This window comes from Vigna radiata, unplaced genomic scaffold, assembly GCF_000741045.1.
Source record: "Vigna radiata var. radiata cultivar VC1973A unplaced genomic scaffold, Vradiata_ver6 scaffold_43, whole genome shotgun sequence".
Classification (NCBI taxonomy): domain Eukaryota; kingdom Viridiplantae; phylum Streptophyta; class Magnoliopsida; order Fabales; family Fabaceae; genus Vigna; species Vigna radiata.
In genome coordinates, this window is record NW_014542924.1 from 923,925 (window position 1) to 936,935 (window position 13,011).

A 13,011-nucleotide genomic window follows, 5' to 3' on the forward strand; every position below is an offset into this window, starting at 1 on the left:
CTCAAATTAGTAAGTTGAGTACCACAAAACTGTCCAAATATCATACTTCAATTTGCATGTTTATGAAAGGATCTTTCAATTATCTAAATTAAATAACATGATAGGATATATCTTCCTAGACTGACAACAACAATAAAACATATGATATTTTAAGTTTCTAATTTGATATGTTTGGAAGAAATTTAATGAGAGAAATTCCTTCATACTTGAAAATTATAATGATTGAAATAATAAATCTAGAAACTATGATTTCGGAAAATAACTAAATAATGATTTGTAATATTAAATATTTATAAAAGTCATTAATTTCGTCAAAATTCATAAACGAAAATCAAGAATCTCTGTGCAAGAAATGATACACAATTAATATTGAAAGGAAAGGTGAAAGAGAGAGGATGAAAAGGAGTAAAGATAATGATTCTGTAATGAAACATTATACACTACAATGATGTAATATAGACCTCTCTGGGAATATACTAATTATAGTTTATGTGCAATGACTGACATGCTAATTCCTGATCTGAAAGTAGTACTAAAGTTTGTGGTATGAAGGCTAAGGCTATTTAGCAAGGAAGAAAGTGCTACTTTCAATAGGATGTGCTATTTTGACCCCTTTGGAACACTTCAAGTGCCTTTCTTTTCAGGGTAACCATGAGCTTCTGGGCACCCAGTTTCTACTACACATCATTTCAAGCACTTCTCTCTACTGGGAGGTGTACCATTATTCCCTAAATACGTTTACCTATGATTTCAGGCAATGTACATTTCCATCCTCATTCAAATGATAAATTAAAAATAAAATACAACAGAAGATCATTCTTTGATTTTTTTTTTTTTTATACACAGATTGTATAGGATGTTTGATAGGATTTCTACTTTTTGATTGAGCTTACATGAATCTGTTTCCTTTGCTAACTTCATGTCTTATAGTAAACACATAACAAATAAAAAGATGACAAAAGTAATTGTGAAAAAGGCCTTGTCTGTCTTTAGAAAGGTCATCTACATTTGTAGAATGCACATCAATTGATACTTGTACAGACCCAACATCTAGTATATAAAAATGAAGAAACCGTGTCTGTTAAAACTTGCCATAAACTAAGGAGAATGATATTTTAACACTATTTTTTGACACTATTTTGACACTGCACACGTGTCAAGATGTGATTGGACGATTTCAAATTAAAAAAGTTGAGGCAGGGATATATTTGGAAGAGAAAAACCAAAGTTTGTTTTTTAATTTGAAATCGTCCAACCACATTTTGACACGTGTGCAGTGTCAAAATGGTGTCAAAAAATGGTGCTAAAATTTTATTTTCCATAAACTAATGAGTAAGGAAAACAAAGCAAGCAGTGGGAGCTGTTTGCAGCACTCATTCTGCTGTGCACAAATTTTTTAAGGGGTTATAGGCTGCCTTTGAGCAGCTGCTGCTTACAAATGCTACTTAACTGATTAATATTTGTTGCTAGTCATTCCGATTAATGTTTTTGTTTAGTTTCTGTTTGCTAATTACTTGTATTGCTAAGTTCACCTAACTCATTCTGCCTTTGTATCTACTGAAGGCTTTTATTAGTAGAGGAACATTATCAACTTAATTAATCAATCTCATATTTCTGGTCTTTAAAAACTGTAGACACGTCCTCATGCAACTGTAAAGTGGAAATATCAGAAGATATGCAGCTTGTTCATTTTCATTTCAATAGGTAAAAAAGCTATTATTGCTTCACCTGGAATTCTTTCCGAATGATGTTTATAGTGTTAGTGATATCATAAAGTCAAGAAGCTCAAACTAGTGCATCCTATTTTGATTAAACAGTCAGACATTATGTCTAGTACAAGAAAGTTCTGGAAGAGAAGTTGGGAAGTGGTTGTAGTTGCATAGTTTTTGCCCGTGCTAGGAAATGTATCTCCCTAACTATTTATGCCTTTTCTTTTCTCTGTAGTACTCCTTTATTGAAGTACAGTTAACTTATACATAATGATGTTCATAGTTATCATTCTAATTTCTTTCATAATTGAAAGCAGAAGCCGTTAAAGTAGATGATTGCAGATATGATTTATTTCAGTGTTTTGATCAAGTTATAATATTTCAACAATACCTTTTTACAGGATGGTGGTATAAGAAAAGATAAGGGTAACAGAAGGGTTGATGTGCCAGTGAATGAGAATATGTATGGTGGAATGACAAAGGCAGAAATCACAGAAGCTCGTGAAAAAGAACTCCAGTTGGCCCAATAGGACAAAATTATAGAGCAAACCAAAGAAAAGAAGAATAGCTTGGAGTCTTATGTCTATGATATGAGGAGTAAAATTTGTTCTTTTTTTTAAAGAATTGGAGGCTTAACTTTTGTAGAGTTAATTAAAAGTCTTTAGTGTCACATTGAGAAACTTTATAGTGTGGTCATTGAAAAATGATTTTCATGGCTTTCTGTGGTGATTCGTTTGTAAATGTAAGTCTAAAATTGGTTTCTTTGTAGTCTTATCTGCGTGGGGTTGGAATATTTAATCTGTATCCTTTTCAATGGCCATTGATTCTATATTGGCATTTGAAGATTTTGCAATTGTATAGACAATGGGCTTTCAATACGAATTCTCGCCTTTGTTTTTTCTTTAATTATATTTCCATAATGTTTACTTCATTTTTTTATTTAAAATTTAAAAAAATAAAATTAATACACATTTTTAATAATTCATATGTTAAAACTATACTGTCATCATGTTAGGTGACACATTTCTTAATTTCATTTGATAAAATTTAAAAAAATAAGAATCTAACTGAGATAATAATATATTCTGTAAAAAAAAAAAGAGATATTGACATTAAACCAGTAATATATTCTAAGCTTGTAAACCCCACCATGTATGGTTGGACTAAATAAACCCTACTGAAAGCTCTGAAAAATCACTTCTAGTGAGGAAAAGGCAAACAACATTGGAAGAAGAAGAAGAAGATTAAGATGGCAGGAACTTTGCTAGGGATGCCAGGTCCATGGGCGGAGGATTATCGCGAACCATCTGATCCCTACACAACTAAAATCGGAGGACTCCCTGTACAAACCACTAACCCTTTCCTTCTCTTCTTTTCTCTTCAACCACTCACAAATTTTCAATGCTAAATTCTTTTTAGTGTTTCAATTCTGTCAATTTGGTTTTCAAATCCCCGTCTTTTCGTTCAAGTAATTTTAGCATCTCTCACAGGACTGGCCCCTCCCCATAAACGCCGATTTGCTACGGTGCGCCTCGTGCGCCGGCCAACTCTGCCTTGTGGCGCAGGTTTACGCTCCCCTTTCTCAACACCGCACCCTCTTCGTTCTCGGTTGCGTCTCACCCGAATGCGGAACCGTTTGGCGCGTTCTTCGAGTTCAGAACATTGCTGACTTGGACTCCTCTCAACGAAAACAACCTGCGTCCGTTGGTGAAGTTCCGTGTGCCAACGTGTCGGATGACGAAGACGTAGGTGACATGGATTTTGAACAACTGGGTAAGGCTCTCTTTGAAGCCGGGACTGCGGCTTCCAATGCCAAGCGCAAGAAGCCGCGGAAAAAACGACAGAACAAGGCGCCTTCATCTTCTCCACATCCAAAACCGACAGCTTTGGTTCAAAATGACGTGCCTGGTGATTGTCTGTGTTACTGGTAGATGCTAATTAACGCAACTCTAATGCTTTTTATTTTATGTAATTGGTTTGTTTGTTGGGTGGTTGTTTTCAGTGGTGCCCTGTTTTTATATATACGCACAGGAAGAGTCTTCCTCTCTGGATCTTAGTGTTATATGTTCTAGCTACTCGTCACTTTCTCTTAAGGAGGCTGGAAGTGATGTTGAGGATCCTTCACAACCGGAAGAAGCCTGGGAAAAGGAGCATTACGAGTATGATAAAGCTTTGACTGCTGATAGAACTTACCTCAAGTTCAAGAAACGATTGGATGCATACCCTGAACAATGTTTTAGGTATGAACAAATGATAATTTGGAGTAGACTATCGTCCCCCCGACATGTTGCATATTTGGATATCAGTCCTTGTTTAAGTTTGAGTTACTCACGGATTAGAATCCCACCTCGGTGATAAATTTGGATAGTGTTTTTATTAGAGTGTGTGATTCTGATGAGGCATGTAATTGGTTATAGAATTATTTACCACAGATATATAATTTCTCCCAGTAATTGTAATCATAGGAAGTTGCCACAGTTGCACATGATCTTGGTTTTATGAACAGGCAATAGTAAGTATATAAACCAACTGAGTCAAGGAAGTTTGGATAAAGTTTGGGTTTTCCATCCATTTTTTCGTCTCCCTTTACTATAAGGGGAAGCATAGCCACTAAGGTTGCTAAATACATTGATTGGTCGTGCGTTTGAGCTATCATACTATTATATATATTTTGCATAGCATCAAATCTTTGATAGTTTGGTTTTCTCTGCTCTATTCCTACCCTTCCTATCTTTCTCTCCCTCCTGTTTTTTAGGGGCCTAATAACATTATTTTGTGTAGATATTCGTATGGTGGGCGGCCAATTTTAGCTGCAGTCGATGAAATAAACCCTGGCAGTTGCAGACTATGTGGCAAACCAAGGCAATTTGAGATGCAGCTGATGCCTCCATTACTATACTTTCTACAGGAAGCTCTTGGTGAACGAAGACATTTGGTGGAAAAGTGGGATTGGATGACCCTTATTGTATATACTTGTTCAGAGGTTTGTATTCTTCCTTGCCAACTGGTCTAGATATCATTTCTTTACCAATTTATAGGTTTGAGGATTTAAGAAAAGCTCTCTGGTCATAAACCCGATAAATAACAGTTACGTCTTTAGTGTCAACCAGGAAAATTCTGTCAAAAATGCTCACAGATTAAAAAAATGCAGATTCCATGGGTGTATAAATTATCTTTGTTTTTGTTTGTGATAAAGTAGTGAAATTTAAGACTAACTTAGCCTTAAATTTTTTTTTTTAATGTGAGGATTGCATCTACTTATATATTATAATTAGATCTTATCTTTAGTCGAGATAAGCAATTCAACACACTCTCTCATGCATGATAACAAGTGACACAAGACCTAGCAAACTTGATTAAGATAGGCTTTGAGACCATGATAGTAAGTGAATTTATATGACAATCTTAATTTCACTGCCATGTGTAAAGTGATGTTTGCACTCTATTTATATATTATGATTTTGATTGAGAAATGAATATCTCAAGTGTGAGATTAAATATTTATGGGTGGTCAAATAGGAGCCTATTAGTGGTGACACAATCCAATAGGAGCCTAATAGTGGTGACACGATGGACCCAACGAATCCATCTAGGGTAGGCTTTTTAACATGTCTTTGGTACCATGTTAAAGTAATGAAATTTAAGCTTACTTGAGAATTAAACTGTAAAATAATTGTAGAGGGCTTGATTGATCCCTCTCATAATCTTCTATTTATAATAATAAATTAATACAAGAGTACATGATAATTAGAGTAACCTAGATACAATATAAACATGATAATTAGAGTAACCTAGACACAATATAATCATGATAATTAGAGTAACCCTAGACACAATATAATCATGATAATTAGAATAACCCTAGACACAATATAATCATGATAATTAGAGTAACCCTAGACACAATATAATCATGATAAATAGGATAAATATCCTAACACTCCCCCTTAAGCTGAGCATACAAATTGTATTACCAAGCTTGAAACAAATAAACTCAATCCGAAGACCCCTTAATGACTTAGTCAATACATCTGCGAGTTGATCGTTTGACCCAATAAACTCAGTACATATTTCTTTAGTCAAAAACTTTTCACGAGCAAAATGACAATCAATTTCTATATGTTTAGTCCTCTCGTGAAACACTAGATTTGATGCAATGTGGAGAGTAGCTTGATTGTCGCAATATATCTGCATAGTATGGATGTCACAGAATTTAAGCTCTTGAAGGAATTGTTTCACCCATATAAGTTCACATGTTAGTGACGTCATTGCCCTATACTTAGCTTCTGCGGTTGATCGAGCTACTACATTTTGTTTCTTACTTTTCCATGAAATAATGTTTCCTCCCAGAAAAAACACAATATCCTGTAGTAGACCGCCTATCAATAGGCGAGCCTGCCCAATCTGCATCACAATACCCAGATACCTGAATGCTTCCTTTATCTTCATATAACAGTCCTTGCCCGGGAGCCTTTTTGGCATACCTTAGAATGCGAATGAGAGCATTCCAGTGGTCAACACATGGGGCCTACATGAACTGACTAACCACTCCAACTGCAAAGGATAGATCTGGCCTTGTAATAGTGAGATAAATCAGTTTTCCAACCAGTCTCCTATACCTCTGGATCGGAGAATAATTCACCTTCTTCTATCTTTAATTTCTGGTTTGGGTCCATGGGACTGTCTACCAGTCTGCAATCAATCATGCCTGTTTCTTGTAATATATCAAGAGCATATTTCCTTTGGGAGATTACAACTCCATCTTTTGATTGCGCTACTTCAAGGCCTAAGAAGTATTTGAGACTTCCAAGATCCTTGGTTTGAAAATGTCTACACAAGTACTCTTTCAGTTGAGATATTCCAACAACATCATTTCCTATAATGACAATATCATCAACATATACTATTAAGTAAACACATTTCCCAAGAGAAGAATGACAATAAAAAACCGAATGGTCTGCTTCACTACATTTTAGCCCAAATTTTTGAACAATGGAGCTAAACTTTCCAAACCAAGCACGTGGTGATTGCTTGAGGCCATATAAAGATCGATGTAGTTTGCATACCATACTAGACTCCCCCTGAGCAACAAACCCAGGAGGTTGCTCCATATAAACTTCTTCCTCAAGATCACCATGTAGGAAGACATTCTTGATATCCAATTGATGAAGTGGCCAGTGACGAATGGTTGCCATGGCAAACAAGTGGCGAGTAGTAGTCATCTTGGCGACAGGAGAGAAAGTGTCCCAATAATCAAGACCATAAACCTGAGTGTAACCTTTTGCAACAAGCCGAGCTTTGAGCCTATCAATTTCACCATCTGAGCCGACTTTAACTGCATACTAGACTCCCCTGAGCAACAAACCCAGGAGGTTGCTCCATATAAACATCTTCCTCAAGATCACCGTGTAGGAAGACATTCTTGATATCTAATTGATGAAGTGGCCAGTGACGAATGGCTGCCATGGCAAAGAAGAGGCGAATAGTAGTCATCTTGGCGACAGGAGAGAAAGTGTCACAATAATCAAGACCATAAACCTGAGTGTAACCTTTTGCAACAAGTCGGGCTTCGAGCCGATCAATTTCACCATCAGGGCTGACTTTAACTGCATACACCTATCGGTAACCAACCGCCTTTTTGCTTTGGGGAAGGGGCACTATCTCCCAAGTATTATTTTGATTAAGAGCCCACATTTATGCAATCATAGTTTGTCGCCATCCAAGATGATCAAGTGCTTCTTCCACATTCTTGGGTATAACAACAGAGAACACTGAGGATAAAAGAGAAAAATAGGAGGGCGACAATCGATGATAGCTAAGAAAGTTATAAATGGGATGGGGGTTTCGAGTGGAACGAGTACCTTTTCTGAAGGCAATAGGTCATGCTGAATCATTTGCACCAGGAGGCGTGGGAGGAGGTGACGGGGGAGAAGAATCTGAGGCAGGAGATTCACCATTGTCTTGGGGAGGTGAACTATCCATTGGGGCCCTGTGTGGGATGATCTCAGTATGTGGAGAACCGGGTGTAGGAGGATGGTGATCAACACTTGGAATGACAGAGACAGTGGAGCTATTTGGCTCAGCCATCGGAATAGGAAGGACCTGTTGGAGGATAGAAACATCTTGAACAGATGGAGAGAAGTAAGGAGTCTGTTCAAAGAAAGTGACATTAGCAGACATGTAATACTTCTTAGTTTTAGGAGAGTAACACCGATATCCTTTTTGAAGTCAGGAATAGCCTAAGAAGACACATTTAAGAGCGCGAGCGGAGAGTTTGTCTAGACTTGGAGACATGTCATGAACAAAACATACATAACCAAACACTCAGAGAGATGTATGAAAGAGAGGATCATTAGGAAACAAAATGGAGAAAGGGACTTTATTATCAAGAGAGGAGGAGGGCATCCTATTAATAAGATAACATGCAGTTAAGATGACATCTCCCCAGTGATGGACAGGAATATGGGCACCAAGCAAAAGGGTACGAGCAGTTTCAACCAAGTGCCTATTTTTTCATTCTGTTATACCATTTTGCTGTGGTGTATGAGGACAAGTAGACTGATGTAAGATACCATGGGAACTCAAGATGGCAAAAAAGGGGGATGAGAAATACTCTTTTGCATTNTCACTTCTTAATATTTTGATTACTTGACCAAATTGATTCTTGATTTCATTCAAAAAATATGTAAAGATAGCTAACAATTCAGAACGATATTTCATAATATAAACCCAAGTACATCTTGAATATTCATCAATAAAGGTAACATTATCTAAAACCAAAGGAGGAGATACGACTAGGTCCCATATATCAGAATGAATGATGGAAAAACTAGAATTACATATTGATTGAGACCTTGTAGGAAAGGAAGATCTAACATGTTTTCCTAATTGACATGACTCACATCCTAAGGTTTGGAGACCACTAAGTTCAGGACACATCTTTTTTAATTTGGACAAATGAGGATGGCCAAGTCGATCATGTAGCACTTTAGGATTAGGGGCAGCAACACAGGACACCCTTGGACGAGATCCATAATGGTATAATCNGCNNGCTTCATATCCTTCTCCAATCCGTCTCCCCGAACCACGCTCCTGTATAACAAAAGATTTATGATCAAAGGTTATTGAACAATTTAACGTTTTGGTCAACTTGCTTAGGGAAATTAAATTAAAAGGACAATTAGGGACAAAAAGGATAAAGTTAAGATTGAGGGAGAAAGACAAGGAAACATGACCGACTCCTTTGGAGGAAATTTTAGATCCATTTGCAAGGGTTATGAAATGAGGTTTCTCTCAAAAAGAAATAGATGAGAACAAAGAAGTATTACCAGATATGTGATCAGAAGCACCTAAGTCAATTACCCATTAATTTTGACCTTCCATGGATTGAGAAATGCAGGTTGTTGATGTATTGGGAGATTGAGATGGTTCTTCCAAGCTGTTGGACTTTAATCTTAAATACTCTTGATATTCATCCTCGGTGAATTTAGAAGTGGAAGTTTCAATCTTCGGAGTGGAAGTTTCAGTCTTCAAAATATTGGCGATCTTGGAAGGGAAACCATGTAAGAAATAGCAATTCTCTTGAGTGTGACCCATCCTTTTACAGTATGTGCATTAAGGACGTCCCTTCCTCGTCCTCCTCCTCTAGTGCCACGTCCTCCTCTTCCTCGTGTGGAAACCATGACAGATGGTTCCACTAGTTCATGCGCTTCCTGAGTTTGAGGTATCGGGACACACAGAAGGCGAGTGGTCAATGTTTCCATGGAGGGGACCTCATGACTAGTCAAAAGTTAATCTCTGAGATGATCAAAATCGGGATGTAGGGCACGAAGGATCAATACCATGTATATTGGTCTAGTTTCTTTTTGATAATGGATCCGCTTCCAAAAACATCCTGAGTTCTTCGACGACAGATTAGGCTTCAGCCATGACGGACACCATATCATGGTTTGCCATTTTAAGAGATGCTTGTTCGCAGTGTCATAGAGACGTTGAATATCATTGGCATAAATGCTTTGAGCTTTCTTCCAAAAGGAGTGACAAGTTTTGAAAGCCCTCAGATATAAGTTAGGTTCCACTGATGGCCATAATAGGGCACACAACTGGAAATCTACTTGTTTCCACTTATCAACTTTTTCAGTAGGCACATGGCTTCCATCTCGCTCAAGGTGGTCATAAAGCCCTTGGCCAAGGAACCACATTTCAACGACAGCAGACCATGATAGATAATTTTTTCCATTTAGCTTCTCGGAGGTAATTGATGGACTTCTGGGGAAAGAAAGAGTACTTACCAGACGCCATCTCTGAAGATGACAAATCGTACTAGTGAGAAACAAGAAAACCCTAAGGGTTTAGACAAACAGAACTGTGACGGTGGCTGGGGGCGGGCGGCGGTGGCGGCTGGTGGCGGGCGGCGAACTATGGCGCCGGATAGATGCTACGAGACAGAAACCAGAGCGGGATCGACCCGTCTGATACCAACTTGAGAATTAAACTATAAAATAATTCTAGAGGACTTGATTAGTCCCTCTCATAATCTTCTATTTATAATAATAAATTGATACTAGAGTACATGATAATTAGAGTAACCTAAACACAATATAAACATGATAATTAGAGTAACCTAGACACGATATAATCATGATAATTAGAGTAACCCTAGACACAATGTAATCATGATAATTAGAGTAATCCTAGACACAATATAATCATGATAAATAGGATAAATATCCTAACAAGCTTAATTCAATTCTAGAAAATTGGTTTGTATGACGAGGTTTGTAACTACTTATATAATTGATGTGAGCTCTTGTGCATCCAGTGTTATCTATGGCATAAGGCCGAAATTCCTTCATCTAAAGACACCATTATGGTCTATGGCATTGCTATAGCAGATCCTTCTTTACAAAATTGCTTGTGGTACTTAGCAAAGAATCTGCCATGGCAACCATGGTGCTGCCAATTAACAACAATGTGTACAGCTGCAGAGAACTTGGGTTTTATGTCTTAGAGATTTGTTCTTTATTTCATGCAAGGATATAGGGTTAAATCCTTTAGTTAATGATGTGGATCTTGTGAACATGTCTTATTGGGCCTCTTATGTTCTTATCTTTGCTTTTCTTAGAGCTGTTCTCTAGAGATTGAACAAGCAAAGTCCAATATGGGATGGATTATAGCAGAGGAGGCAGTTGTAGCTCAATGTGAAGAATCCATGCCCGTTCAGCCTGGCTTTTTCTCATGATCACTGGCTATCGTATAAACAATGCAATACATTTCATGCTTACAGAAAATATTGACGGTTTTCAGAACAGATATATTATTTTGAAGTGTTAAGAAAGTTATAGGTTGATGAAGAAAAGGAATTTGAAAAGTATGTTACTTAGTTCTGGAGTTGTATTTACAATGAAGATTTGGTGAGGTGAACTTCTGCCCTGCTGCACATACCACTCCTGCCTTGAGCTCGGGAGCAACAAGATGGGTGTTGCATTCGCTGCATTCCTATCTCTTTTTTTTCTTTTTCTTTTTTTACTTTGTTTGTGAGTTTGAAGATTGGCTTCCCTCGGTCACAAATCGAAATTTGTGAATTCAGTGTCTGATTCGTTTGAATTTGTAAAATGGACATGGCCATATGTAGTCAATATCATAGCTGTTTACAGAAGAATTTAATTAACTCTTGCTAGTAACGAATTTCTAATGAAATTCTTATCTGAGTTTATTTTAGTATCGAATTTGTTGATGATAAGTGATTCTTGTATATGTTTGTTTGTTGCCAGAAAAAATAAAAATAAAGTATAGGTTTAGTTATTCATTTGGTTCTTATAGAAAAGTGTCAAGTTGTTTTTTTCACTTTTTTTTTATCTCAATTTGGTTATAATGTTTTTTAAAAATTATTTATTTATTTTTCTCAATTAGATTATAATTTTTTTTAAAATATTCAATTTGGTCGATATTATACCAATATTATTATTGTCATGTGTTATTTTGTGATTTTACTTTTAATTTTTTTAATTCTCTTTTTATTTTTATTTTTCTTTTTTTACACGTGTCACTAAATATTTGTATCACCTGATTAGGGTAAGGTAGAGATAATATTTATTCATTATTCAACTAGCAACAAAAGAATATGATAGTTATTTACGTTAATAACTGTTTAAAAATCACTTATAAATATTTTAAAATCTGTAAGTATTCATGAATGTGTACTAATATTTAAAAAAAAATATTTTATAAGTTCACAAAATAAAATTTAACTAACATTACAAAAGCATATATAAAATATAAATTAAGTTAAATTAAATTAAATTAAATATAAATTAATTTTAATTTTAAGTTTATAAATGGATATCAAATTATTTATTTTCACACGTATTAAAATACAAATTATTCACGAATAGTACCAATTATTCGTTTTAGATTTTATTTATAGATACCTGTGTATATGAATATTTTTGTCATTTTAACACGTGACATGTGATAGTAGTAACAATGTGATGGTCAAAGTTTTAATTTAATCTTAATTTTTGTAAAGATGAAATAATATTATCTTTATCTCTCTTTTAATTAGGATAAAGTTTATTATTTTATAAGTCTTATTTTGATATTTTTATTAAATATTTATGAAAATATTTTTAAATTAATTTTAAAATCTATATCAAATTAAAACTAAGAAATAATGTATAACTTTTGAAATGGTACAAAAATTTAAAAAAATAAAATTAAACATTTGATTTAAGGGAAGTTGGTGAAGTATATATATATATATATATATATATATATATATATATATATATATATATATATATATATATATATATATATATATATATATATATATATATACTTTTTTCTCTTTTTTTTGTTCTAATTCATTCTTTGTTTCTCTTTCTTGCTTATTATTCAATTTCCCTAACTATAAGACCGTCGATGTTCTTCAATGCAACCCATCCTTGTACAACCATCTCCCCAACAACAACATGAAGAAAAAAAAGATAACTGTGATGATTAGACTAATTATTAAGAATTTTGTTATTTTATATGTTATTTTTTATAAGACTTCTATGTTTGTATTAATGAAATTATAATTATGTTTTTAATTATATGAATTTGATTGTCATTGTATTGTCTTAATTGTTTGGGTTGTCTATATTGTTTGGATTTGATTGTCATTACATCTGATTATGTTCAGGTTAATTGTGGTAGGTAGGAAATGCTATTCACTGCACTTTATCCTGTTAACTCATTTATCAACGAATTATCGAGACTTTTATCTGTCAATAATTACTAATGACTTATATTTGTCAAT

The 13,011-nt window shown here is 35.1% G+C and overlaps 1 protein-coding gene across 2 annotated transcripts; it reads left to right on the forward strand.

Moving 5' to 3' along the window:
- Window positions 1–2,869: 2,869 nt before the first annotated feature.
- On the forward strand, window positions 2,870–11,451 carry LOC106752676 (programmed cell death protein 2-like). Of its 2 annotated transcripts, none has more exons than XM_014634411.2 (5): window positions 2,870–3,051; window positions 3,200–3,623; window positions 3,712–3,949; window positions 4,491–4,692; window positions 10,834–11,451. In XM_014634411.2, exons 1-5 carry the CDS (start codon window positions 2,959–2,961, stop codon window positions 10,948–10,950), a joined length of 1,074 nt encoding a protein of 357 aa, XP_014489897.1. In that variant the 5' UTR covers window positions 2,870–2,958; the 3' UTR covers window positions 10,951–11,451. The 2 variants fall into 2 exon arrangements, with proteins under 2 accessions (XP_014489897.1, XP_014489898.1); XM_014634412.2 differs by having other exon boundaries at window positions 3,200–3,617.
- Window positions 11,452–13,011: the final 1,560 nt, after the last annotated feature.

Coding starts and splice junctions, on each gene's coding strand:
- LOC106752676 (XM_014634411.2), top strand. CDS start 2,959: ATGGCAGGAACTTTGCTAGGGATGCCAGGTCCATGGGCGGAGGATTAT. Junction 3,052..3,199: donor CTAAAATCGGAGGACTCCCT/GTACAAACCACT, acceptor CATCTCTCACAG/GACTGGCCCCTCCCCATAAA. Junction 3,950..4,490: donor TACCCTGAACAATGTTTTAG/GTATGAACAAAT, acceptor TATTTTGTGTAG/ATATTCGTATGGTGGGCGGC.